This window comes from Pocillopora verrucosa, chromosome 8 (assembly GCF_036669915.1).
Source record: "Pocillopora verrucosa isolate sample1 chromosome 8, ASM3666991v2, whole genome shotgun sequence".
Classification (NCBI taxonomy): Eukaryota; Metazoa; Cnidaria; class Anthozoa; order Scleractinia; family Pocilloporidae; genus Pocillopora; species Pocillopora verrucosa.
Window position 1 is genome coordinate 19,196,679 of NC_089319.1, and position 26,892 is coordinate 19,223,570.

General features: G+C 38.3%; 3 protein-coding genes and 1 pseudogene across 3 annotated transcripts; 2 read left to right on the plus strand and 2 right to left on the minus strand.

Moving 5' to 3' along the window:
- The first annotated feature begins 579 nt into the window (after positions 1-579).
- LOC131782637 (F-box and WD repeat domain containing protein 10B) lies at positions 580-13,693 on the plus strand. The gene is made up of 13 exons (XM_059099384.2): positions 580-656; positions 3,631-4,197; positions 4,880-5,550; positions 5,661-5,899; positions 6,229-6,429; positions 7,193-7,237; positions 8,162-8,238; positions 8,536-8,603; positions 9,258-9,338; positions 10,042-10,184; positions 11,082-11,142; positions 11,253-11,350; positions 12,097-13,693. The coding sequence occupies exons 1-13, from the start codon at positions 629-631 to the stop codon at positions 13,007-13,009; spliced, it is 3,192 nt and encodes a 1,063-aa protein (XP_058955367.2). The 5' UTR covers positions 580-628; the 3' UTR covers positions 13,010-13,693.
- Positions 13,694-17,281: 3,588 nt separating this feature from the next.
- On the minus strand, positions 17,282-18,211 carry LOC131782912 (allatostatin-A receptor-like; annotated as a pseudogene).
- A 1,881-nt stretch (positions 18,212-20,092) lies between these two features.
- Positions 20,093-22,457, plus strand: LOC131782667 (histone-arginine methyltransferase METTL23-like). Its single transcript, XM_059099412.2, has 5 exons — positions 20,093-20,203; positions 20,317-20,421; positions 21,234-21,471; positions 21,573-21,657; positions 22,255-22,457. Exons 1-5 carry the CDS (start codon positions 20,132-20,134, stop codon positions 22,406-22,408), a joined length of 654 nt encoding a protein of 217 aa, XP_058955395.2. The 5' UTR covers positions 20,093-20,131; the 3' UTR covers positions 22,409-22,457.
- On the minus strand, positions 22,255-25,378 carry LOC131782678 (ribonuclease P protein subunit p20-like). The gene is made up of 5 exons (XM_059099423.2): positions 25,247-25,378; positions 25,044-25,161; positions 23,855-23,951; positions 23,252-23,308; positions 22,255-22,876 (listed from the first exon to the last, which is right to left on the minus strand). Exons 1-5 carry the CDS (start codon positions 25,263-25,265, stop codon positions 22,772-22,774), a joined length of 396 nt encoding a protein of 131 aa, XP_058955406.1. The 5' UTR covers positions 25,266-25,378; the 3' UTR covers positions 22,255-22,771.
- Positions 25,379-26,892: the final 1,514 nt, after the last annotated feature.

The following is a 26,892-nucleotide window of genomic DNA, read 5'->3' on the forward strand; positions in this document are numbered from 1 at the left end:
CGATTATTTTGTCGCTTTTTTAGGTAAATATTCAATTTTTAATGAGATAGAGCACAAAATTGTCACATGTTCAAAATAAAAGAAAACTTGCTAGAATTATTTCTAAATATTAATTTACTGAAATAAAAATAAATGGAAAAAAAGGACGGAGTCAGTTTTTATGCCTTCTCAAGCCAATCTAAGCCTGCTCTATTGACCCAATATTCGTCGCACTAAGACCCATGTTTTAATATTCTGAAAAGCATATTCAATAACAAGTGTTCTAGCTTTCAGCTGTTCAAACTAATCAACTTCGAGACAATACTAAAGTGACTTAAGGATGTGAGTGCGAAATTAACAATTGATCCAGAAGTGCTCTTTGTTATTGGCCATTCTGAAAGCCGATGTGTACAAATAACTTAACCGGGATACAAACCACGGCACTTATGCACTCGTCATCAAGATAAATAGTCCCATAGGATTTGGAATAACGATAAGGACGCCATAACAACTAGAATCAACAAAGACACTTTTATGCTAATAATTCCAAAACGAACGACAACTGATTCAAAGCGAAAATAGGAAACAGTTCAGAAACAGTTCGGCCGCTGAGACCACCAAACTGTGTCTATCTCGAGACTCTTCCAAAATGACAACACTTGAAGTCATTCCAGAAGGTAACACCATTTCTTTTTTTGGCAGCCTGATGACCATTTATTGACAACACTAGTCATAAAACACTCAAGCTCATTAATGTTAATAACCATAGCGGGCCGTAGGACAGGAAAATACCTCGATTCTCGGCTCTGACTCTTTTCCCCTTCAGTTTTTTAGACCCACTGTGTAGACATGTTTGCTTGGAAACTTCTGATATTCGATTCGTTAGATATCATTCATGCTTCTAGTTTTTACAGCAACCCAGTTAACTCGGCTTCTGCTTATTAACGGATAAACACTAACAAATAATTTAACAGAACACTGGGCTGCAAAAACGCTCAAGTGTACGTTTGAAGTCTGACCCATCCCTATCCGACAATCGGTCAGCGACGAGGTTGGCCAAAGTCACGAGTAACTCCATAATTGTGAAACGTAAAATAAAAAGATGTTCCTTTTTTTGTTTTAATGATAAATTCAGTGGTAATTAGTTTCTTTGCCGAATCCGGTGTATGCAGGAGTTAATCCTTCTAAGGCAGTTTCCCTTGAAGCCAGTTTAGATAAATTGAATATTCCAATGTCTAACTGGTCGATTTTGCCCTTAATCCAGCTTTGATCCGTTTCTCTTTTCTTTTGAATACTTTGACTGATTCAGAACACTAAAACGACAGGAGCTTTGGGGATATACGGGTATACAAATATCAGCTATAAAAATGTAACGAATTATTTTAATCATTTACTAGGACTTTCCTTTAATCACTCAGACCAGAGGTCATTCTACGAGATAAAATTAATTTTCAATACTGTTCATTTTTATATTAACACCACTAGTTGCTAATGGCAAACATGAATTTACTTCGATCTCTAAATGAAAAATTGATTGAAACAAAAGCAGTTCTACGGAAAGGTTTTCATCGAAGAACTCCGACAATGATTAATTGTCTAAAAGTCACCACTGAAAGTAACTTCCTTTACCGTTTATATAACATTTGGAATCAGGAATGGTATAAGGAAAGTGAAAGTACAATTAGATAATCTTATCTTATTTATTATCTACGGCCATTACAAAGAAACGCTTGGCAAGAGGTAGAATTTGTTATTTTCTTTCAAATATCTCTGTTTTATGCATCCTTTATTGTGATGAATATTTAGCTAATCCTTTTAAAACGGCCATTACAAAGAAACGCTTGGCAAGAGGTAGAATTTGTTATTTTCTTTCAAATATCTCTGTTTTATGCATCCTTTATTGTGATGAATATTTAGCTAATCCTTTTAAAACGGATTTGAAGATATGTTAAATAGTATATTTCATACAAACGGCACCGCTAAAACGAACTACAGGAAACTGGATTTCAAATAAATGAAGAATGAGACACAATAAATAAAACAAAAATTGTGCAAAATGTAGCGTAGTGAGATAAAAGCTATCTTAAAGCGAACAAATATAGGACTAGCTTTAAATAAACCGTTAGCCTGTAGAACAGGCGTAATTTGTGTATGTGTGTGTCTCAGGCGTACAGAGGCAAGTGCGAGCCTAATAACGCGAAGCGTTAGTCATGCGCAAGGCTCCTGGTCCCCTTGCGCATGACTCACGCCTCACGCTCACTTTGCGCTTGCCTCTGCTTGCCTGAAAAACGCAAAAATGTACGACTGTTTTGCAGGCAAGCAAACGTTTATCCATTTTACTCCGGTTTTGCTAGGAATATGAATTACTACAACATGTTTTAGCAACATCCAAACAGAAGTTAGCTTGTTTATCAAACTGAGCGCCGCATCATGGGTTGGTTCGAGATCTTCGTGTTCCGGCTTTAAGCTTTTAGGTGCTTGACAAGGAGTCTTTAGAGACGGGAGTGTTCCTTGACATACATGCGTACTTCATTTGGCAAGAAAGTTTAACACAACATCAAAAAGTGTTGATGTATGCCTTTTCTTGACCTGCTTTAACTACAGAAAAAAATCTAGTTGAATGAGTAAAAAAACCAAAAACAAGAAATATGTTCATTAGATGAACTAAAAAGTATTTTAAATCATTATTCTTACGTTAAATCGGGAATTAGTTAATTGAAATAAAAGGTATTACGAATATCATACCTATGTTAGTTGGACAAAACGAAATTTGATCAAGAGAGTTGGGATTCTGAAGATTTGCCTTTCACCAGATCCAGACAAACAGTGTTAGTTCCAAAGAGTTTCAGGCAAAGCTTTCCTTTTATATGGTAGGACCCCTCTCCTCGATTTTCGCGCCGAGAATCAGAGTGATGCAAGGACAAATTGGAGTGAAGATTTATCTTGAAATAATAAGCATAATTTTACCCACACTTTGAATGGTTCTTACTTATAATCTATTGCAAGACGGATGCATAGACGACGGCTGATCCTCAAAAGCCACTTGTTTGTTCCATCTGTGATCTGCATTACTGAACACAACAACAAAGAATATAGTTGTTAAATTTGCAATGGATTTCCACAGACTTTTTCCTGTGAAAGATTTTTTAGATGTCTGAAATGTTCGTACTGAGACATCATATTGAGAACCAACCATGAATTATGCGAAAGGTGTTAAAAAAGGTATCGTAAAAAAATAGAAAATCGGAAAAAAGCCTAAACAGTTATTAGTGAGGAGGATGAATTGTCATCAGAAAGAAACGTCTGGTGAACTGTTAACGCAAATTAGGTCTGTCTCGACAACATTTCCATTCTTTTCCCTCTAAAAAATAATGATGACAAGAAAACGAAATTAATGATAAGAACTGCATTGTGAAGATAAATTCGATAAAAGGCCTTGATATAATCTACAATATTTCTTAGAAGCGGACTCCGTGACCTGACGTATCTTTGTTATCTGATGCCGCCGCGCCATGCGTTGCTAGGTTACGGACTCGTGATTGTTGTATCACACAAAAGGACAGTTGATGACTGCTGTTAAAATGGAAGCAAAAGCTAATTGATTAATCTTTAGAAAGATACATTATTAATTTCCCATTATTTTTGCCATAGAGATCTTCTCTAAACCAAGAATGCGTCAACCAGGTCGAGGATCCAGTTTATATCAGCTTAGTATTAGCAGAGCACCTGAACTACGCTGCATTAACAGCCCCGTAAAATCGTGTGGAGTTTGCGAGAACTGTTGTTTAGGCGTGAAACTGAATCACACGAAGGAATGGTTTTGTCGTTGTGGGGAACCCGTCAAAAGAAAATACCTACTGGGTCTCGTCCAACGATTTGATTCTATGGATTTGTTCGAGTATATCACTTCTTTGCTACAATCGTTTCAGTACAAGGACTTCACCTACATGCGATCAAGGAGTAAACCGAGTTTGGTCATTGATGGTTCCAGCGCACCGACAAATCACGCTTTGAACGAAGAAGAATTATCACAGACAGTAGAGGATTACATGGAGTGGTTTTCAGGGAGTACCTACTGGACTAAAGCAAATTATATGTTGGGTTTAATGCAGTTGTGTGGTACCCATCTTCTACATATTTTAGCTACCAAGACCAGAGCTCTATGCGAACGGGAACGTAGAAAACAGAGAGCTTTTGAGGATGGAGTGATTGATAGAGGTATGCGTTTTTTCTTTGTAGATCATTAACAAAACAAAGGTAGTATACCATCTAAATAGAAGGTCTTTTAAATGTTTTCCGAGGAATTTTTTGGAATCTGAAATTGATCAACGTTGCGTGACATGACATTGCTATGACGTCATTTGATATGTTGGCTTCACGAGAATTGTGAACCAATTAACTCACAAATTTCTCTGAAGCGTACATTTTTTTAACGAACATTAATCTTAACTATGTGGTCTGTTTCACTATGTGGTGAGCAAAACCAGTCAATCATAAATGACGGTCAGATTTGTTTGACCTTACCACAACACAAACCTTTAGTCAGAAATATATATTTACAATGGTTTTAACCAAAACATGATGATTGTAGCTGTGATTGGTGTTTTACATTATGCCACAAATCCGTTGCTTTTTTAGCTGAGAGCAGAATGTTACTCTGCTCACTGAATGGTGTTATATGTGCAGCAGATTGCCAAATACTGGCCTAGTTCACTGATGAGGTCTTTATGAAGTGAATTAGTTTTTCATTGCCCCCTTTAACCATGCTTCTTCAGTGGAAAAATAAATACTTGTCAGTTTTATACAAGTAAAGAGCTTAAAAAACCAAACTCTGTCTAACATGTTAACAACTGCACCTAAGGGTGTATATGTTTTTTAAAAACACTTTGTTTTTTTGTAGATGATGACGAGTACATGTCCTTGCACAGTTATTTGTCTGACAGTGAAGCTCCACTTGAGAGAGAAACTGAGAGTGACAAATCCCTGGCTACAAAATCTTTAGCAAGTCATTCAGACATAAATGATGCTCATTCCATAGAAATTAACTCATTAATTAGTGAAGAAATTGAATTTAGCAAATCTAAATCCTCACGAGAATCAAGTGCAGCAAAATCTCAATCTCACAAAGGAACAAACTCAGAAGATATAATATTGGGTACCCAATCGCAAGCCTCCACAGGATATGGAGGAAGTCCTTTGTCACACAGTCGCTCAAGGTCCATTCCACCTTCTAGACAGTCCTCACGAAGGCTTGCAAATGACATGACAGATTTTGAAAGGGAATTTTTTTCTGAAGATTACATGTCAGGCGATGAAGGGGATGATGAAAGTTTTATTAACTCTTTGATGCAGAAGGAATCTGTGGAGTCTGATTGTATAGGCTTTGAAAAGTACAAAGACTTTTTAAGATGTTTACCTGTTCATTTGTCCAAGAGGATTCTGGGTATGTTAGACAAGAACAGTTTAACAAATTGTTTGTGTCTGAGTAAACATTGGAGAAGTCTTGCTGAAGAAGTCAAACAAGACTACATGGTGCATCAGCTAATGACTGAGGAAATAATGTTGATGCAGGTAAACTAAAAAATTGGTGCTTCTTTTATTACCCTGAGGTGGATCTAACAGAATTTTAGGGGTTTAGTTTAGCCCTCTTAACTAAATTATATTCATTTATTTCTTTGTAGGGAGCGTCAGCAAAGGGTATGAACCCAAGATATGCTAAGTGTGTTCCTGTTCATGTACCTTTAGACCTCAATGAAAATGCCAAAGAAGTGCTTAGTCTTGGTTACAAGTCAGGCAGACAGAAAGAGGTTGGACATCACAACCTGCAAGAATGTTACGATGGGATTCCAACCAAAGAAGTCAGGATGGAAGAGAGAAACATTTACTGTGGTGCATATAATGTGCTGGTCCTTCAAGACATGTGAGTACATATAGGTTTATTTGAAGCCAATTTGGCCTCTAGAGGTTGGGGTGAGGCAAAATCAGGGCAGGACACTAGAATCTGATCACATTAATTATTTGGCTGCCAGCATATTTAGCACCCTTGTGTATTTGCCATCAAACAGGGTTGGGTTACCAGGGTCACTACTCCTATAAAGGGAGTCAAATTTTACTATTTCATTCCTGAACAGGTCAGCAAAATAAATTGATTTTGTCTCAAATAGGAGGTTATATTAGTTAAGCAGAGTTCATAGAATACCTAATTCCATGGCTCTGAAATTCATTCTAACCAAGTGCTTTGCTATGTAGGGAGGACCCTAACCGATGTGCAAACTTCAATGGTGGGAGACTGGTTGTGTCTGGATCATATGACAGACGTGTTCGACTCATAGATGCAGCCACAGGCAAGATTGAGAGGACCATTCAAGGCCATGCAGGGTCCATCCGCTGTGTTTATGTGTCTGAGGAGAGGGGAATTGTTCTGAGTGGTGGTTATGATACATCAATAAGGTTAATAAAAAATATAAATACACTAAACAAGTGATACAAATGTAATTGGTTAAGGAGTGTTTTGATTTCTGTCTTTTTGCTTTCCAGGGGGTTCAGGTGTTTTGGGTGACTTTTGAAGCATATGGCCATACTTGACAGAGTGAATGAATGAGTGACCCACTCAAAAATGGACTGATTGACTGAATGACGCATTGACTGACAGTCTCAGTTACTGACTCACTGATTCCCTGACTCACTGACTCAGTGACTGACTCAGTGACTGACTCAGTGACTGACTCAGTGACTGACTCACCGACTCATTGGCTGACTTTCTGACTGACAGACTGACTCAATGACTGACTCACTCACTCACTCACTGACTCACTGATTAACTGACTCACTGACTCACTGATTTACTGACCAGCCCACAAGGTGACTATGTTTGAACCTTCACAAACAGTTGTACTCACTCTACCCCCAAGAAAAGAGGTTTCATACCTCAACCTTTTTACGATGTCAGCCCCTTGAAAAACAGCCACCTACCCCTCCCTCCAAGGTTCCACTATATTTTATCAACAATCAGGAGTACCACTGATAGACCATTAAAACCATTTGTTGAACAGATAAAAACATTCAGTCAGTCGGATAGGCAGACAAAACGGAAAAAAAATTATGACAGACCAAATGAAACTCTTGCTGACAAAGAAACTTTTAACAGTCTGATTCACAAGTGAGGTGGATTAATAAAAACATTCTTAGCAATCTCTTTTTTTGCTCGTTATAGATGCTGGGATATAGGCAGGGGAAACTGCAAGTGTATTTTCAGAGGGTAAGTCTGAGTTGTGATATGTCAGTAAAGCACAATATTTCCTTCAATGTAATTAAAAGTAAAAAAGATATTAGGTGATCCGAATAGGCTTGAACCCAAATGTGTGAATCTCAGCCTTTGATCCGCAGATAGCAAAGGCTAATTGAGGGCCAATTTTTTTTAACTAACGTAATTTAATTACAAAGTCATCTTGTTTGGTTTTTCTTAGATGAGTTACAAACGGAGGAAAGAAAGACACGCCCACTCCACTCGAGTGCACGCTACAATATGTTACTGAGTATAGAGCGCTTGTTGACTGAGTGTCATAAAACCAAAACAACACTAATCACAACAGCCAATCAAAAGAAAGGAAATAGCGCAAGGAGCCAATGAGAACTCAAAATAAAAACAACTCAAACGCCTAAGCGCGGGAAAACGCAGATTAATTTGCCCCCGGTGCAACAGGGAAATGGAAGGGGGCAAGACTTTGTTATTTTATTTCAGTCGACTAAGTTGTGATTAATTTTAGTTTTGCATCTAACTGGTTAAGAGAATGGCGCAAGTTTTCAGGACCAATCACAGAGTAAAGTAGAGCAAAAAAGACATCCGAATTACTTTCGACACTTAAATGTAATCTGAGATATCATTAGTTTGCTTCACTACAGTTTGCTATTGAGGCAAAAAGAGGCCCACTCTTTCAACCAATCGAATGCAGGACCAAAAAGAAATCTCAACTTGGTCACTCGCGTCTTCCCACGCTTCGAGCAGTTCATTTTGCTTTGGGTCCTCATTGGTTCTTTATAATGTTTTCCTTCTTTCAGTTTGGCCATCGTTATCACTTTGGTTTTGGTTTTAGGACACTCAAATGAAAAGCGCCCCTATGAAAACGGAAACAGATACATCTGCTGACCAACATGTATGACCAATTTTTTTAATTTTTTGTAGACATCGAGCCACAGTTCTTTGCATTGCTCTCCATGGTAACCATCTGGCCTCAGGATCAAGAGACAAGAGCGTGAAAGGTTGGTTATGAAAGTCCTGTCACTTATTTGTTCCTTTAACATAAATAAATGAGGTTGTCTAGCTCGTGAGCAGGCCTTTTTTATACGCACAGCTAGACGCGCCTTTCTCCACCCGCGGGAAGATTAGAGTCGAGTCGGGAAGATGTTTCCCGGGGGTGTGGAACTATCAATGCCTAACACCTTTCAAACCTTTACCGCGGGCGAAGGAACGCTCGTGATGAAGCGCTGATAGTGGGGGTGTGCTCGCAGACTATAGGTTGTCTTCTTTCAATAAAACTGTTTTGTTTGTATTAACAGTTTGGAACTTCGCTACTGGGAAGTGTCGGAGGACCTTTCGACATCGTCACGTGGTACAAACGGTTCATGTAAGTAAATTTTCATGTGGTTTGCATTTCCTTAGTTCTGATCGGCTGTTGTGGCTAGGGGAGGAAATAAGGCAGATAAGGAAAACTTTCAGTGGGGAAACTTGCCAAGTGTAAACTCGGCTCTATTCCTGCCAAACGCTATATTGCACCCGTATCAAAAAACGAAAAAAAACGGTTTTGTGGGAATGGCGGAGCGGTGTGTTTTTTACTAAGTGCATTGAAGAATTATTAACTAATTTTGATGAGCTACAAGCAACAGAATTTTAGATTGTCTCTCTGCGTAAAGATTTTTGTCCACGATGGTGTCTTTATTTTAATTTCCCACTGTAAAGCAATTTTCCGTTTAGTTTTTAAAATACTCCAGGAATGCAATGCATTTTATTCACACCGCTGTGTGGATTTTCTAGTAAACAAGCATCACTGTCACTCGCGTTTTCCCCCGCCTCAGCTAGTTTGCTTGGTTTAACTTCGGGTCCTCATTGGCTCCTTGTAAAATTTCTTTGCTCTGATCAGCCGTTCGTTTACGTTGTTTTTTGGTTTTACGACAGTCAATCGAAATGCGCCCTATATGCAGCAACGAGAATCCAAGACTTAATCAGTAGTTTCAAGCTTTCCTTCAAAATCTTTATTCAGAGTTATTTTTCTCGTTTGTAGGTATCTGACACTCTTGTTGTAAGCGGCTGTGAAGGAGGGAAAGTAAAAGTATGGGACATAGAGCAGACAACACTTCTAAAGGTAACCGCTGGGATAAGATATCAACTCTTTCGTTTCACACCTCGCATGTGTTTCGTTTGTTAAGTCTTTTTGCCGTGAGTTTTTCAAGTTATTTATTTGCAATAAGAGTTTTACTCCGTCCTAACTACCCCTGTATATGTAGTGTGTGATTTTTTTTGTTTTTGTTTTTTCATTTGTGCTTTGTTTGCTGACGTACTGTAGACTCCTCCTAACGGTTAATCTAAGGGCCTGTTCTCACGGAGGCGGGGGACGCCAGGTTGGTAGGGAGACCCGCCTGTCCATAAAATTGTTTATTTTGTTTCGATCACGTTTACATGAAAGGTGGTCTCAATTTGCCATGTAAAAGTCTCAAGGTGGGGTAACTCGCTTAGCCAGGGTCGCGTTCATGTTATATTTCCAAGAGCGCCAACACCCTCACCCTCACGCGGGCTATTTTTACCCCCACGGCCAGGCGGGTTACCTCAGTTACATGGGGTCCCCCACCCCCGTGTAAACAGGCCCTTAGTTTGTTTTTGAGAGAAGACGGCTTAATTGTTAGACTTTTTTAACTTCGAACAACTATTCAATAATTTATTATTGTTAAACCAAAACAAACGAATCACTTTCCTCAGTCGCTCAAAGGAAACTCACTCGCTAAAGTCTTTGTCGGTTATACACGTTGTTTTTTGTTTTTTTTTTACTGATGTTCGGATTTTGTCACCAGTCCCTCGACGGTCATCACGGAGCAATCACGTGCGTGAAGTTCGACGACTATCACATCCTAACTGGCAGTCTAGATTGTTACGCCATGGCTTGGAGCGCTGTTGGAAAACACAAAAAATGTCTACAAGCATTTAGACACCCAAAGTACGTATAGTTTATCCACGTTGTTAACTAACTTTAGCGTGCGGTTTAAAACTCATTAGTCATTCGTGGGTGAGAAACAACATGATTTGATGGACGGCTACACCAACAGAAAACCAGTCCAATTAGTTGTCAAATGAATAAAGGGGTAAGTTTCTAAAGAAACTGTGGTGCTGCGTCGGTGGGAGAGTATAGCAGGTAATTTAGAGTTAACAACTGGGTTGAAAACGTAAATTAGCCACCGTAAAGGGTAAAAAAGCTGACGTTTCGAGCGTTAGCCCTTCGTCTATCGCTCTGACGAAGGGCTAACGCTCGAAACGTCAGCTTTTTTACCCTTTACGGTGGCTAATTTACGTTTTCAACCCAGTTGTTAACCTGACAATTAGTTGTCACCCGCGCGTGTCGAATGGGTAAACCGCGTGTCACTATTACGTGACTACTATTCAAGTGGTAGGTTCGTGATTCAATTCCCTTCTTTGTCATCTATTTTGAACCTTTGGGATGAAGGCCTTAGTGGTGCCTTGCAAGATGGAAGGTAAAAGAAACGTCAGTGGGGTTCTTTGTTTTTAGGAGAGAAAGAGACCACTTGAAACGTCTCGCCGCAGATAGGTAATATGGTAACATTTCTTGCCCATTTTCCCAGTAAATGATCACTTTGGTCTGCCTTGTCCGTTCGGTTTTTTTTTTCCAGCCCAAAAATAACCCTTTTAAAAAACTTTCTTACAATATTGTGTTTTGCGCGGAGACATGTACCTGTTGTATATCTACCGCCAATGGTCTGCGACTTTACTCGCAACTTAGCTTAGTGAGCTGTGCCCCCTTAAGAAAAGTCATTTTAACAACTTGAAAAGTTAATTATTTATAGAATTGTTTCATAAGTTTACCATCTGCCATTTTCAGGGAAGTTTTATGTCTGGAGTTCCTTTACTGTCGAGTTGTAACTGGCTCTGCTGACGGAAAGGTAAGGTTTTAGATTGTTTGGTTTAAATTATTATGTTAAAGATATATTTTGATACATCACTTGTTGGGTATTTGTGAAGATGAGTTCGATTAAAGTTTTTGTCTTTTCAGCTACGCATCTGGAATCTCTTGAATGGCGACTGTTTGAGAATTATACGTGGAAATAGTAAGAATGATGCTATCAGCACCATCAGAGCTTCAGGAGATAGGTAAGTTTACGATGTCAACCTCGGCACGTCATTTTTGTTTTGTCGTTATATTTAGCAAGAATGTCACGTGGATTACCTTGCGCGCTAAAATGTATCTAGGGCGCGTCAACTCGTCGGTCAAACTTCAGACATGCGTGAGGGGATCTATTGTGGCCGGCCGCGCGCCATTTTCCCGCGCAAAATTTCAAAGGAAACGCAAGTTGGGAAAAGGAAAACTCGAGGCTTCAAATACAAAGCTCACTCAAGTACGGGTTTCTTGTCGATTTACCACAATGTTTTGCGTTTCATCAAAAACGTTATATGCTATTGAAACGTCGTGATTTACTGGCTTGGGGGGTTGTTTGTAACTCGTGTGAGACAACTTGACTTGAAAGCACGCCACCAAGTCATTATAAGGTTCGCCCATGCGAAAATGTTTGACCGGTCTGTTTTTCATTTCTAAAGTGTTTGAAGTATAGTGTTTGTGCATAATGCAAATGAAATTTTTCTTTTACTGATTATCACCGTGGCTGTTGTTTGAGTCTTTGCCGAAAAACACGGCTAGACTTCAACTAGCTGGGGACGTAAAATGTGCCCAACGCCTGTCATTTTGCTAACCAAAGATAATTTGAATGAGGTATTTTCCAACGCAAATTTTCACCATAGTATTTTGACCTCTTGCGCTTTACTCTATTTCCATATCGTCTTATTTCTTGACAATCTTTCATAATTCTTACTACTTTCTCTCGATTTCTTTCTTGCTCTAGGATGATAGTCAACACGTTGAGCAATCTTTTGATATTCAACTTCGAGGCGGTCGAGTGGGATTACAACTTAGATCCCGAGCGACCCGAGGGGCTTGGTAATCTAAACATCTATGCCAAGACACCGCCTCGCCGGCTGGCACGTTCACACGTGCGCGCGCATAAACTCTTGCGCGCTGACACCAAAGACAGTCTGGCATCCCGACCTCCCTCACGGACAAAGTCACCTTTAGTGTCCGATCATGTCACGACCTTATTTCCACCAAAAAGCTCACCGTTGCGGATCTCAAGCGCCCCTCCACGAATTAAACGTCAAGAGAGCACCATCAATAGCATGAATGCGCATGTGCACAGAATTTTAAACGCTCACAAAGACCAAACGTCTCGTCCCCAATCTTCGCCGGTCATAACCTCTCAAAGAACACGAAGGCGGGCAGATTATGACGTGCCACCAACAGACATCGAAGGTGATCTTAGATCTAGCATGATTATCACCAAATTCACGCGGTCACCCTCCAAACCTTCATCATTCTCAGAAAGTAGACATTCTCAGGTCATTACGCGCAGTCGCTCAGCACCCGCGTATCGAACTCAAGTTTTACCTCCAGGGAAACGCGGTTGGACTACATCTGCCGCGGAGCCCCTCAAAGTGCCTGAGAATAAGATCATGGTGAGCGCACAGCAAGCGCGGGAAAAGATCGCTAAGATGCGACCTCACAGTGCGCAAGTACATTCGAACAAAGAATCCATTTCGCTCAATCCAGTCAAGAGTCTGTCTTGCTTAAATTTAAAGACATACAGCAATCAGTTGCAGTTTGAGCAGAACTTACAACAAGGTTCATCGCGTGACAAATTAAGTCGCGTGACACTTGACGGAGCTCACCGTCCAAAATCGTGCAATCCTTGCGTAAGATAACGCAATACACCTAGCCACCTGATAAGGTCAAAAGATGACATCTACTTCCCTAAGTTTCGCTTGGTCACACAAGAGAGGTGCAAGAAATGAGCGCTCGAGATGGACGTGACAATAATCCGACCACGATTTCCGGTTAATAGACCAGTATATCCTGTATTTTTCCAACCCGTTCACTCCTGACATCAAAATATCAATTGTCTATACTATACTATGCATTTCTCACCAGATTAACCCTGAGAATTTGGTTTTTAAATCAAACAATATCTCTCCTCTCATTACCTTTTTCCCTTTAGATTTCTTGACAGTATAGGGAGGAACTCCTCTTTTGTCGCTCCTGAGAGTGAAAAGCTTAATTCTCATCCCCTGTCTACTCGATGATGGTATTAATAATGTAAGGAGAAATTGCCTTTTGGTCACTTGGGAGAGAAAGGGTTCAATGGGAACTGCCATCGTTCCCACTGGTAGGGGACCAGTTATATGTATAAATATTAGTTTTATATTATTTATTTAAAATTAATTATTTTAATGAAAGGCCGCGCAACTTAAGAGACCTGAACAGAATAGAAAAATATCTGAGTTCAATAACGTAACGCATTTGCAAATTAAAAAATCGCCTTTAGTACGGTAAAGAGAGAGTTGTAATATTATTTGGTTGAGATCAGAAGAAATTGAAGTTATTTAGGAATAAAGATTTATTTCAATTTAGTGAATGTCTGTTAATTAAGGCTCAAAGACTCTTGGAAGAAATGAGAACGACACGTCAAATTATTCACTCCGTAGTTCTTCCTCAGGCGTCTCCTATTTTTAAGACGCGGCTACGAGGTCGCGAGGGACTAGCACTACCACAACAAAAGGAACGATGGGAAGGAAGAAGATGAAGAGAGAAGAGATTTCCCACCTTATACGAGCGTACTTTCGCGCGCTTTCCTCGTTTATATTTGTTAGCAGAGGTACAGATCAGTTGAGAACCATCGGCAGACACTGATATCAACAATGTATTTAATTTTTCTTCCTTTACTCTGTACATTCGCGTGATTCGCGCCTAGCCTACGTCTCTCTCCGTATGCTAAAAGGAAATGGAAAAGACTTCGATGCGAGCTTACAAAGGCACATAGAATTACTGCAGTTTTATAGATCTTTAGACTCAATATGGTTTATCCGATCATTTTCTTCTAATGTCATTCAGTTCTTGCGAGAACAATAAGCTGTTTAAATTCATTTTGGCCTCTGCAAGATTGTACCCATCATAATTGGTATTTTGCTTCTTGGTTCATGACAATAAACTCCTCAAGCATCGGTTGCAATTCGAAAAGTTGCCAATCGCAAAAGTAGCACTTTTGATATTAGTTGGCACGGGTCCTAAGCGGAGTTCAGACAAGCGAACTCCCATCGGCTGATATCATGAACAACTTTTCTTGTGGACTGTTTCTAAATTTTATTGGACCTGCCTACGAAGTTAAAGATCTTCGTTCGACTTTCATTGCTAACTGTGTCTTCAACAATTTTCTATACCTCCATTATGTTGAACATTGTTACAGTCTTTGCCATACGAAAGACATCTTCGTTACCAAAGACTTTGGAAACATTGTTGATAAGTCTCGCTGTTTCAGATGTTGGGGTTGGTTGGTTTGCTCACCCAATTTACACTTTACTTCTGGTCAGCTTCTTACGAGAGAACAACATTATCTCTCTCACCGAAACTATGTTCCTCGTCTTTACTCGGTTATCATTTGCTTCAGCTCCGTTCCCGAGTGTGGTAGCTGTAAGTGTAGACAGGTTCTTAGCTGTTCACTTCATATCAGATACCAGCAAATTGTGACTTACAAACGTAATTTTGCTTCTGTGATCTCAGCGTGGGTATCATGTGCATTTGTGTTTGCATTAGCACTGTTGATTCTCCATGATATGCAAACGTTAATTACCAACATCGCAACAGGAATTTGCCTCGAGTTATAGTAATTTATAGCAGTATCCTCTTAACTGCCAGACGTCACAAAAGAGAAATGTGGGCTTCGCGAGAACATCGAAAAATCAGAGTTATAACAGGGCAAATTTTGCAAGCTTGATTAAGTTAACAGTCGGTGTATTTTACAAGTTTGTTTGTTTGTTTTTTTTCATTTTGAGCCGTGTTTAACCCAACAGCTTTAGAATGTGTTTTAGCTTTGGTGAGAACGAAATACAAAATTCTTAAAAGCCTCAGCTCAAGTTATGTATGGTTATCTAAGGTCATGTAGTTGTCTGAAAAATGAGTTCGTTAGAACAGATGACGAAAATTCTATGAATAAATTTGTATATACCTAAAAGAGTAAGCGCAGTTACTTCTCAGAATTTTGGAGGAAATTCGGCATAACAAGCTTTTAAATTCATTCTCCTTGTCTAAACATACGTATAAATATGCTGTTTAATATACTGATTGATATTTTTTTTTATACTCTGTGAAGCTATAACAATAACAATTTGGTATGTAAAACAAAATAGAAGGATATGGAAACAATTTACACAGGACATATGAAACGTGCCGCTTTTGTGATTGGCAACTTTCGAACTGCAACTGATGCCTGAGTTGGATGCCGTCCTGCGGAGGCCAAAATGAAGTTATACACTTTATTGCTCTCACTTTAACTGAATAGTAAAAAGACGAACATGATCAGCGATCATTTATTCGGAATAAATGTCGACAAACCACAGTATATTTCTCTGAGCCTCTTTCATAGGCTTGCATGGCAGTCTTTTCCATTTCCTTTCAGCGGATGGAGAGAAGCGTAGGCTAGGCGGAAGTCACGCGAATGCGTATGGTGAAACGGAAGAATTAATAACAGTTGTCCGCCTATGGTACCCCACTGATTCGATACGGCTACTTTTTATTTTTAGCTTCTGTTGAAATGCATACTTATTTTTTCGCTTTGAAAATGAATGGCTTTTAATTTATATCAATAGGCAGCTGGCGGGGTTCACGGGCATCCTTCATTCGTAAACGCGAGCATCGTTCGTCGATTGTTGAAAATTCAACGTCTCGAAATTTTATACGTTATGGGATCTTAGCCATGATCGCAATTTAAACTTGAGACGTTTAAAATTCACGCACTTAAATTTTCCTGAACAGTGATAGGGAATTCCAGAAGTCTCCAGATGTCTCAACCAATTGCTATGGAAACCCACACTACCTGTGTTAAGGCCGGGAGCGGACCAAAATTCATCTTTGACACCTCTATTTAACATATTCATAGATACTATTCCTACATACATATTCATGCGTGGTAAAAAATGTCCTTAAGCGTTTCTGTTTGATATTTGCTGTGTTTATTTCCCCTCCATGATAAGGTGAGGATTTTAAGATGCTGGGTAACTTTTTCATTTGGTTTTCTCTTTCTTTGACTTTCGTAAGCTCAAAATTACCGAAAACACTGAAATTTAGTCGAAGCTGGAAATTGTTCCTGCCATGGGCACAGAACCATTTTACATCGGTTGGTGTGCTGCGTTTGGAAAACAAATCAATCAGAACAATAATTACCTTAGTTACAATGCATCATACTGACCGAGAAAGATTCATTAACAATCTTCATGTACAACTGGGTTTACCAATTCACCTCATTAGTCTTATACTTTGCATTTTATTTGAGTTAAAATATCTACAGCATATGGTTTTCTGCTTTCCTATTAATTTCCCATTCACTGTGAGTTTAAAGCTGATTGCACTGCCCAATTTCTACCAGTTATTTTGAAAATACTTACTGTTTTTAACTTATCTCCTATCACCTTTCTTTTCGTTACCCTTAGTAAATGGCAACTCTAACTCTCTTGATATGATAACCAATCCTTTAAGCTAACCGTTACATATTTCGTGGTCGATAATTAGTGACAAGCTTTTCGTCTTAAATCAAGAAAACACTCTTGATGATAATGTCGTTTTTTTCCTCGTCACCTAGTTTCTAGCTATTTTCGTACAAGTCCATCGCGTCTGTGATTCCACGCGTTAAAGGTGTTGAAAAAGAGTTACAAAATGTATCAGTTTACATAAGAGACCAGTCGTGATCATTTTATCGCCTGGAAGGAAGTAGGGAGGGGATGTTGGGATCACATGGTTTTCAGGGGGGACGGAAGGGGATCAGTCGTCGCCAACAGAGTAAAAAGGGGGGAAATGGAAACTTGATTGCTGACTAACTGCCAGTGAGTGGGGGATCACAAGAATATTACAAAGCTTTAAGGGGGGATCAGGTAAATTTTATCGGGAAATAACAAAAATCCTCCGCCGCCTCCCCCCCCCTCCGGAGATAAATGATGACTGTTCCCTGAGGACCAGAAAAACCTATTTGGTTTTTTTCTCTCTTTTCGAGCAAGAAAACAGCGAAGCGAGATTCCTCCTGAACTGTTGACTATGCAAGGTGTATAACAGTGGATTGAGACAGGAATTCAACAGCACACTCGCTTTCGCCACTTTATCCACTGTGACACGATGACCAGGAACCAACGGGGTCAGCGCACAGAGGACTGCAGAAGGCGTCCAGCAGAGGACGAAGATAACAGACACCAAAATAAGCATCCTAGTTACCTTATGCCTGGAGTGTAAGACCTTAGTTTGAGAGGAGACTGAGACCAGGGAACGTTCGCGCGATCGCGGAGACACAGAACAATTCTTGTGTATAGGTATCCCATGATACATATCGGCAGAAACTCGTTGCAACATGACCAAATAAGGTGATAAAATCGGGACGTCAAGTAATTTGGGAAGACTATCTCGCACGCTTGAATTTCTTCCCGGTAAATAAACAAAAATACCATTGGCGCGGCCAGAAGGATTGCCACGATCCAGAGCACTGGAACAAGCCTTAAGGAACGACCACGAGAAAGCATTTTTAGAGGATGTAACGTGGCGTGATAGCGCTCAAATGCTATCAACACCAGCAAAAAGCTCGAGGCTGAAGCCGAAGCCCAACCAAAGGCCCCACCCATCAGGAACTTGCACAGCATATCTCCAACGATACCACTTGGCAACTTGATAAAATGGCTCAGAATGCAAGGTGTGAAAAAAACTGCAACAAGTACGTCAGCAATGGCCAGGTAAAACAGAAGCCAGTTGATCGAGGTTCTCATGGCTTTATTCTTTAATACGACAATGCAGACCATTGAATTACCTACCATGTTGAATAGTATCATGGCCCCAAGAAAGATGGCATACACCACAGAGCTCATAGACGTTGACATCTTTCAATACCAAAATCAAATTTTATCCGTGGAGCAGCAGTTTTCTGTTTAAAAAATGTTAGAATAATAAACTTAGGCAAAACGATGGTATGCCTCTTTTATCACTGCCGTGTTCGCTCTAAGACGCTTCGCACTTTCTCTCAAAAATATCAACGTACCTGAAATGCGGCCTAAGTTAGGAATTTGTCATAAACTCCTGAGGGAGTGATGGGCTTCTGTTTTGATTAATGCTGAGATAGACATTAGGCTTTCAAGATTTTGCTTCTCTTAGCCGACAAGGGCACGGTTGATACTACGGATCTGGAAAAAAGTTTCCTAAACCGTGTGTTTTTAAGGAAAGAGCTACAAAATTCTCAGCTGTTTCCAGAGTCACATCTCAAAGCTTTTGGTTTAAATCAATTTCTGTTGGCTGCTAGGTCGAAAAAATGAAAAAAAGTGTAACAAAATGATGTAAAGAAAAACAAGTAGCGAGTGAGCTTTACAGGAGATTCCATCAGTACAACGTCAAAACAATTTAAGCTTTTTTTCTGCGTGCCATCTTTTCCAGCACTAAAACTTATGGTATAAGAGGTAGAAAATACGGTGCCGTTCAACTCGTATCGCGATAACTTTCCTTATCTTTTCGGGAAGCTTTTACAAAGCAAGTCTGATTTGCCCTAGAAAAGCAAATTGATGCCCCTAAGAAACTGCAATAGATCGTAAACATCTTTGAATTAAACGTAAGTTTTTTTTTGCATTTTATAAGTCATCCCAGAACTAATATCTAACTGAAGAAAGGTTATTTATACGTTTTAAGAAAGGAAGTCATGGATAAAGGAAACTTACGGAAGGTTACAATCTTGGATGTAGTAGTCTCCGTCAACCCATCACTTTAGTTTTAAATGTTATGATGATGTTATATATCTTACTTGACGATTGAAAAGTCACCCACTGTCACTTTTTATTTGACGGTCTTTTTAGCGGAAAAGATTGCTTTTGTTACAGTTTAGGAAAATTAATGCAAAGAAAATGACCACTTGCCTATACAAGCTGTAAACCACCTTGACCATCCTGAGCTCCTAAAAGACTTTTTTATTCGACGCGAAAAGTTTGAAATCGTGAACATTAGATCAAGAAAAAGCAAAACTCGAGATGGCTGGCTGGGTGCAAAGTGAAAAATGTCGAGTTAAGTCAAGTCCACTCTGTTACCATTTAGAGCGATCACAACGTAGTGGACAAAATAATTAAGTGAAGTCTCCTACTCTACAGAAGCGTATTTGAATGTTGTGAAACCAAAACCAGAATAATTACAGCGTCCATTTGGAATACAGGAATAATGAAAGGATCATTATGTTAATGATCTACTCTGATTGCTTACATAGAGTAGAGAAATCAGTCCAAGAACAATGGCTTGCCCGACTAATATGTTTTGGTTGGTTTCAGATCTGTATGTCATCATAAACCAACATATCTAATGTAAGGATGACAACGACTAAGCCCTCTTTGTAAAGACTTGTTCAAATCATGCACCAAACTATTGGTGTCATATGAGTAAAGACCACCAACATCGAGAGGTCGTTGTCAATTTAAAAGCAATGAAAGATCATTCGCAATATTTGCGTCAGATAAACCAATGAGTGTTTGATATTATAAAAAAACACACACACTTAAATACACAACAAAACACCTATATGCTTACAACACAATATGAAAAAACACAAAATTATCCAAAAATTTCAACAAAACAGTATTCTGACACAACACAAGCTGAACAACACTCACACGGACACATACGCACGACAACAACGCCATATTGGATTTGAATTATGCGTAACACTGGTAATCAGTAAACTACACTCGTATCCAGTCGTCTTGAATACCTCCTGAGAACGCCTAGTTGATTTTTTCCTCTTCGGTGGACATTTTTCATCATCTTTCTTAATGCAAGTTGAGCGGGTTTTTTCATTTAAAGACGAATTCAATAGCGATAAAATAGAAGTGCGGATACCTGAGGTAAAGATCAGTGAAGTTCTTGTTTATATTTTTATTATATAGTTTATGCTTTTCCAACAAAGCTGTAGTCGATGTCAGCCTAATTTAGATGAAATTCCTTTCAACACATTTAGATTGTGGACCCTCAGTATGGAATGTTTACGTGGCCAGCAGCTCCAGTTCTTGCACAATATATTTGGTATAATAGAGATCAAGTAGAAGGAAAACACGTTGTGGAGGTAAATTTTAACTACCAAATTCACTGAACTAACATCATAAGAATTGTACAGCGGACAGGGTAAGGGAGAATTACTAACAAGATCTCAGAGGTGAAAGGGTTACATATTCATGGTCAGTAAGGATCTATACTTGATAAAAAATTTTTGATAAGATAATTTGTTGATGTTGGCAAGAGCAACACAATAGTGAGTTATAATGAAGTTATATGTCAATTTTCAGTGCAACTTCAGAAATTCAAGTATGGTCCTGAAGATCAGTATCGAATTTCTGAACACAAACAAAGCTCACAGGACAGTATTAGAATGAGAATTTTGATAATACTCCAGACTGGATGTGAAAGTGAAATAATGGAAGATTACTGTCCCTTTATTAAAACTTAAGCTATGCAAAGACCTCAAAAAAAGTATGACATAACCCTTTAACTCCCAGAAGTGACTGAGACAGAATTTCTCCTTACAATATTGGAAAAAGGGTAAAAGGTTTTAAATAAAAAAAATATTAATTCAGATATTATCAGTTGATCTTACAATACCAAATTTTCCAAACCAACATCATCAGAATTCTGATCAACAGTAAAAAGAATTAATGAGTATATAGGCATAAGAGGGTTAAATTAGTCCAGACACATGTAAAATGTAGAACATGTGCAATTTCTGTGGAGCGTATTTAAGGCAAGCAGAGCTACATGCTACTTGCCCTGTAGGCATGTCCTTTATGAGAAAATCATACTCTTCTGAAAAATGACTGTTTTGGAAGCTGGACAAGTCTGCATCCACTGTTAGTGATTACCTTTTCTTTACTTGATCAACAGATTGGTGCAGGAACAGCCTTACCTGGTTTAGTTGCCTCATTGTGTGGTGCAAATGTTACTCTGACAGACAAGGAAGAGTATCCTCGATGCTTAGAAAACTGTAGACAGAGCTGCCATGCTAATGGTCAGACGGTAATACAAGTTGTTGGCATTACCTGGGGACAGTTTACACCAAACCTTTTAAAACTTCCCAAGGCTGATATAATTCTTGGTTCAGACTGTTTCTATGACACAAAAGGTAACTTGGCACCATTACTTTCCCCACCACTGAATCAAAACTCTGAGTTGCTCTCTGACTACAGTTATGTAATCTTTGTTTTCTGTAATTTTGTGGTACAGATTTTGATGACATTTTGGCAACTGTCTCCTTTCTAATGGTGAAAAATTATCAGGCCAAGTTTTGGTCAACATATCAAGAGAGAAGGTGAATTCTTTCATACAGTATGCTATTTACAACATTGTTTAACCCTTTCACTCCCTGATCTCATAAGTAATTCTCCTTACTGTCTGCCATACAGTTCTCATGAATGTTAGTTCAGAGAATGCAGTATTGAATCAACTAACAATTGGCCAACTGATATTTCTCTTTATTCTCATCACATGTCTTCTTGACCCTTTAACTTCCAAGATCCCATTAGTAATTCTCCTTACTGTCTGCCATATAGTTCTTGTGGTGTTAGTTTTGAGAATTTGGTATTGGATCAACTAATAATTCCCTAGTTAGTATATTTTTTTAATCTCATCACTTGTCTGCTTGATATAGTAGTGATATTGTAAAGAGAAATTCTGTCTTGATCACTCTTGGGAGTTAAAAGGGTTAAAATTACTGTGAAACTCAGAATACCATGAACTAAGAAATGTTTATTGTCTTTCAACCAAAAAAAGCTAATTAAAACTACTTCAATGTGTCTCTGCTAAAAGATGTCTTAATTAAATACCATTTTTTCATAACTTTGGATATCAGATTAATGTCACCTTTTTACTTTAAAATTCATACTTTAATTTGTCTATTAATTTGTAGTTCCAGTCATTCCATTGAAGATTTGTTGAAAAAATGGGGACTAAAAGGTATCCAAATACCACTGGAAGGATTTAATGCAAATGATGGGAACATTGGTGGATCCAATCTGTCTGATTTACACACCATTCAGATGTTGGAGATAAAACGTCAATAAGTCTTGGACTACTTTGTCTTTGAACCTGTAGTTGTCTCTCATATCAACCTCCAGAGGGCAAAAAATATTGGAGCCACAGGATTTAACAATTGCAAATAGGTGCTGCCATTCCCATTAGCTATCAATAACAATTTTTTTGGTTTACAGACATGAACCATACTATCATATCTACTGTTTGCTTTGAATGCATCTTTGAAATGGCACAGATCAGGAACTAGTACTCAATCTTTCTGAACACTTGTTCAAAGGTGTTGAACAATAAATAAAACTTTCAATCTGTCAGGCTTTTTCTCAACAGTAATTTGGTGGGAAAAGGACCCATTGGTGAAAAAGAGTGACCTCTTGGTTACCAAAAGTAGGGATTCAAGTTGGACAAGTTCTTTCTGAATCAACCTTGGAAATAGGTTTCTTGTAAACTCTTATGTGCACTGCTGAGTTGGTTCGTACTTTAGAATATCCTTCCTGGTCCTGGAAATCAACAACAAAATGTTAAAAAAAATGACTACTTTCAATGTGTATTTGAAAAAGACATGTTTCAACATTACTGAACTGCAATCTGTAACATTTGTGGGTGAAGTATTACCAGATTTGAATTTATGACAATGGCACTCAGCAAAAACTCCGTAAGTCTTTAAAGAGAAAGAAAAAGTAACAAAGGAAAACAATTTCCAGTGGTGACAAAAGTGGCATGATGGAGGGATTTTCACAATGACTTATGACCTCATTGGGATTTTGATGTTGCCATGTTATACAAATGAGGAAAATCAGATAGGATATTTTTGACTTGATCACAACCAATTTTGAGTACTTAGGAATGATAAATCTTATTTTTCATATACTTACATCATCTTCAGGCTCAAAGTCATCCACTAGTTTGACACTGGAAGTTGTTGTTGATAACTGAAAAAGAAAAAATTGCTATGTGTAAGTTAACTGTCAAGCACTTGAATGAATGTCTATAACCCTTGATAACTATGAGACAAGCCTACCCTCCTTGGGAGGAAAGAAGACCTTACTTAAGAAAAAAAGCAGGAATCATACCAATTGAATATGCTCTCTTTGTTCCATGTGTATGAATCTAACTTTACCCCCCCCCCCCTCTTACACCCCGGGTTGCTAGCCATGCAGGCTAGATCCTTTTTTCAAGTCTTAAACACAGGTCCTGCATCACCAGTCAAATGTCAATGGTCACTGTCACCTATTCCATTGTTGTAACACAGAAGACTTAAAGGCAACTGCTTCTGCAATTCTCTCTTGACAGGTAATGATGAGCCATGACCCTTGACCCCTCACCTGTGCCTCATGACCTGCAATCCATCATCTGTGACCTGTAACCTGTGTTTTATTCTTGCCCTTTCATAGGTGTCATTCCCCCTGTGTTAAAAAATGTTCCCTTTCTAGGAGGCTACCTATCAACAATTTGAAGAAACTGTTCTTTCAAGTCACCTCAACAGTTCCTTGTCCTCTTTGTTCAAGCTGGAGAGCTAGATTTATTGCACGATTGATAGCAGAACCCAAGCCATGAATAGTCACCTCTTGCTCACTAAATAACAAAACAAAACAGAACTGAAATAGAGAGGTTTGTTTGAAAATTTTAGACAAGTAGTTGTATGGCTTTGTGTATATCAGGGCTTGAAATCATTTCTGGAGAGTCTCCAGACATAGTGACCAGCCAAATTTATTTAGCTTGGTCACATATCGTTTCTGGTCAGTCAAATTTAAAACACAAGTTACTCTTAAAACAGGGACCCATGCACTGACCAAGACTGGCATTATATATTTTAAAAAATAGTCATTGCTTAGAGCATATAGCACTGTAAAGCACTCATTGTTAACAAAAAAATTACAGCAGTGAAATGAAAATAAGCTTAGGTGTATCAATAATTACACTTTCTGTAAGACTAACCCAAAACACCTTAAATATCTTTATTGTACACATTAAATTTGTCTGGTGCCTCCAAATTGAATGATTTCTGGTGTATGTATCCTGGTGTGAGATCTTGATCCTAAAACTCTGCCAGTAATCCATGTATAACCTTTTATGTTTATGTTACACATGCAGCAGATAAACATACAGATAAACTTGCAAGTAGAGGAATGTTTATTGGGTTTATAATGTGTAGTTCCATTGCATTATACTTTAATCATATTTAATGTGAGTAGAATTAATTTGTATGCAAGGAGAAATGTAAAACTTGAAACATGTTTAATTTTTTGACCGGAGTGGTTCTGGAGAAATGGAAATCCAGCGAATAAAAAGCACGAAAGAGATGCATATGTCGCGCAATCTTTGGAATTCAAATAGAAAAGAACAGTTAGAATCTGAAATTTCAACGCAAAGGGAACCTTGCGAACTTGCAGTAACGTAAAAATCTTCACGAAGCAAGAATAACTTAGAGTTTTAAAAACGGCAATACAAAAAACTACAGGCATTTCTATATCTTAGATTTAAGTTTTTTACAGCTGATATTTATGTTAATAATTTAATTAAGTAAACTTTTCATTTTTTCCTCAATTCCTTGGAGGCCTCTGACACAGCCTGATTTTAAATTATTTTCAAATTTTTATACTTGTGAAAACAAAATTGAATCAAAGTATTCGAAAAGTGGTCTAATCAAGCCTATTTACAGCAAACCTTGAATCAAGGATCTTTTGACATCGCTCTAGTTGTCCAGCAAAGTCGGTTTTCCTGTTTACGTATATGTCATTTCGACGTTTTTGCTCTTTTTGAGGAGGTCTCCTTCTAACCAGATCTGAGTAAGTTACAATAAAAAAGAGAAATTATGCATCCACTTCAATCAAAATCAAATAAAACCTTGAAAAGTTACTACCACGTACTTGCACCCTTTTCCGCCATTTTGATTCATGTAGCATCCGCTGCACGATTGAAAAGCAGGCGCACGTACCAAATCCGATCTCTGGGAATCCATCTTGACTTGGCTTGAAAGGTAGTGAAATGAGGGAAAGAAATCCTGTTATATCTTAGACATCATACCAATATTTCTTAAATAAATCATATCTTACCGTGCATTTTCTCATTACATCTTTCATAATTGAAAAATTTTGGTTTTTATTCTCGGTTAAATTGGTAACGAGAACTTTTATCTTGTTGTGTTGTAGGCATCTTTCTGTCACGTCCATTTCACAATGGTAAGTTCCAAAATTCTACTCAAGCTTTAACTCTTAAGTTAAGTTATCAAGCATACTCCATGTATGAAGCCCGAACCGGTAGCTTTGGCAGCTTAGTAACGTCTCGGTGATCCCTTTTTTTTTTCTTATTTCTTTTTGCAGCCTAAACAGATCCATGAAATTAAGGATTTTCTCCTTACGGCACGGAGAAAGGACGCCAAATGTGAGTAATCAATCGTTCCTTTCAATATTTCTTTGCACCATAATGTATTCGAATCATCCTTCGTCGTAGGAATGTAAGTGCTTGTACAAATATGATTTGTATTTGTACTGAAAACTGCACTCGAAATCATTAGAGATCGATTGACGTTCTCTTTGCCAATTAGCATGCGGAAATTTTCCATGTATACTATTAAAAGAGAAATGCATATTGAGCAAGATATAACCATCATATCGGTCAAATTAATAAAGGGGGTAAGTTTCTTAAGAAACTGTGGTGCAGCGTCAGTGGGAGAGTATAACGAGGTCTCTTAAAAGAGGTTATTGATATAATGAGTTAGTTTGATATTATCAACCGAGTTGATTGTGTAAATTGGCCATTGTATAGAGTTTCAAAACTGACGTTTCAAGCGTTAGCCCTGCTGTCAGAGCAAAAGGAAGGGCTAATGCTTGAAACATTGGCTTTGAAACTCTTTGCAGTAGTCAATTTATGTTTTCAATTCAACTGACTAAATCAAATTACTTCATCATATGGACAGACTAATACCTGAAGATCAGAGGAAAATCATATCTTTTTAAAAATTTTCCCTTAAATATTACAGTTACTGCATGCAAATTGGAAGATTTTTATATTTTCAGTTTATATGATAACATGTAAGTATGTATGTTTTTAATGTTGTGGTCTTTTGCAATGTTGAAATATTTTTACATTTTCCTAAAGTATTTCAAAATGAATTTCAAAGGATTTTGTTAAATGCTTAATTAAATTGCAACCTTGGTTTTTCAATGCTGTCTGTGCAAGTCTGAAACTGCCTTCCCAAACCTTGTTAATATACAAAGTAACCTCCTCTTAACAAAGATGTAATGCCATTTTTTCGAGAAGATAAATTGTAATGCTATCACTTTTTACAGCTGTAAAGATAAAGAAGATTAAGGATACAGTTAAGTTTAAGGTGCGATGCAGCCGCTATCTCTACACCCTTGTTATCCAGGACAAAGAGAAGGCTGATAAACTGAAGCAGTCACTTCCTCCAGGTAGGTCTTCCCTGTTCATGTGTGTCATTTCAGGAGGTCTCCTTCTAACCAAATCTACAACTTTCTATTAGAGGAGAGATTTTGCATTCACTAGATTGCAG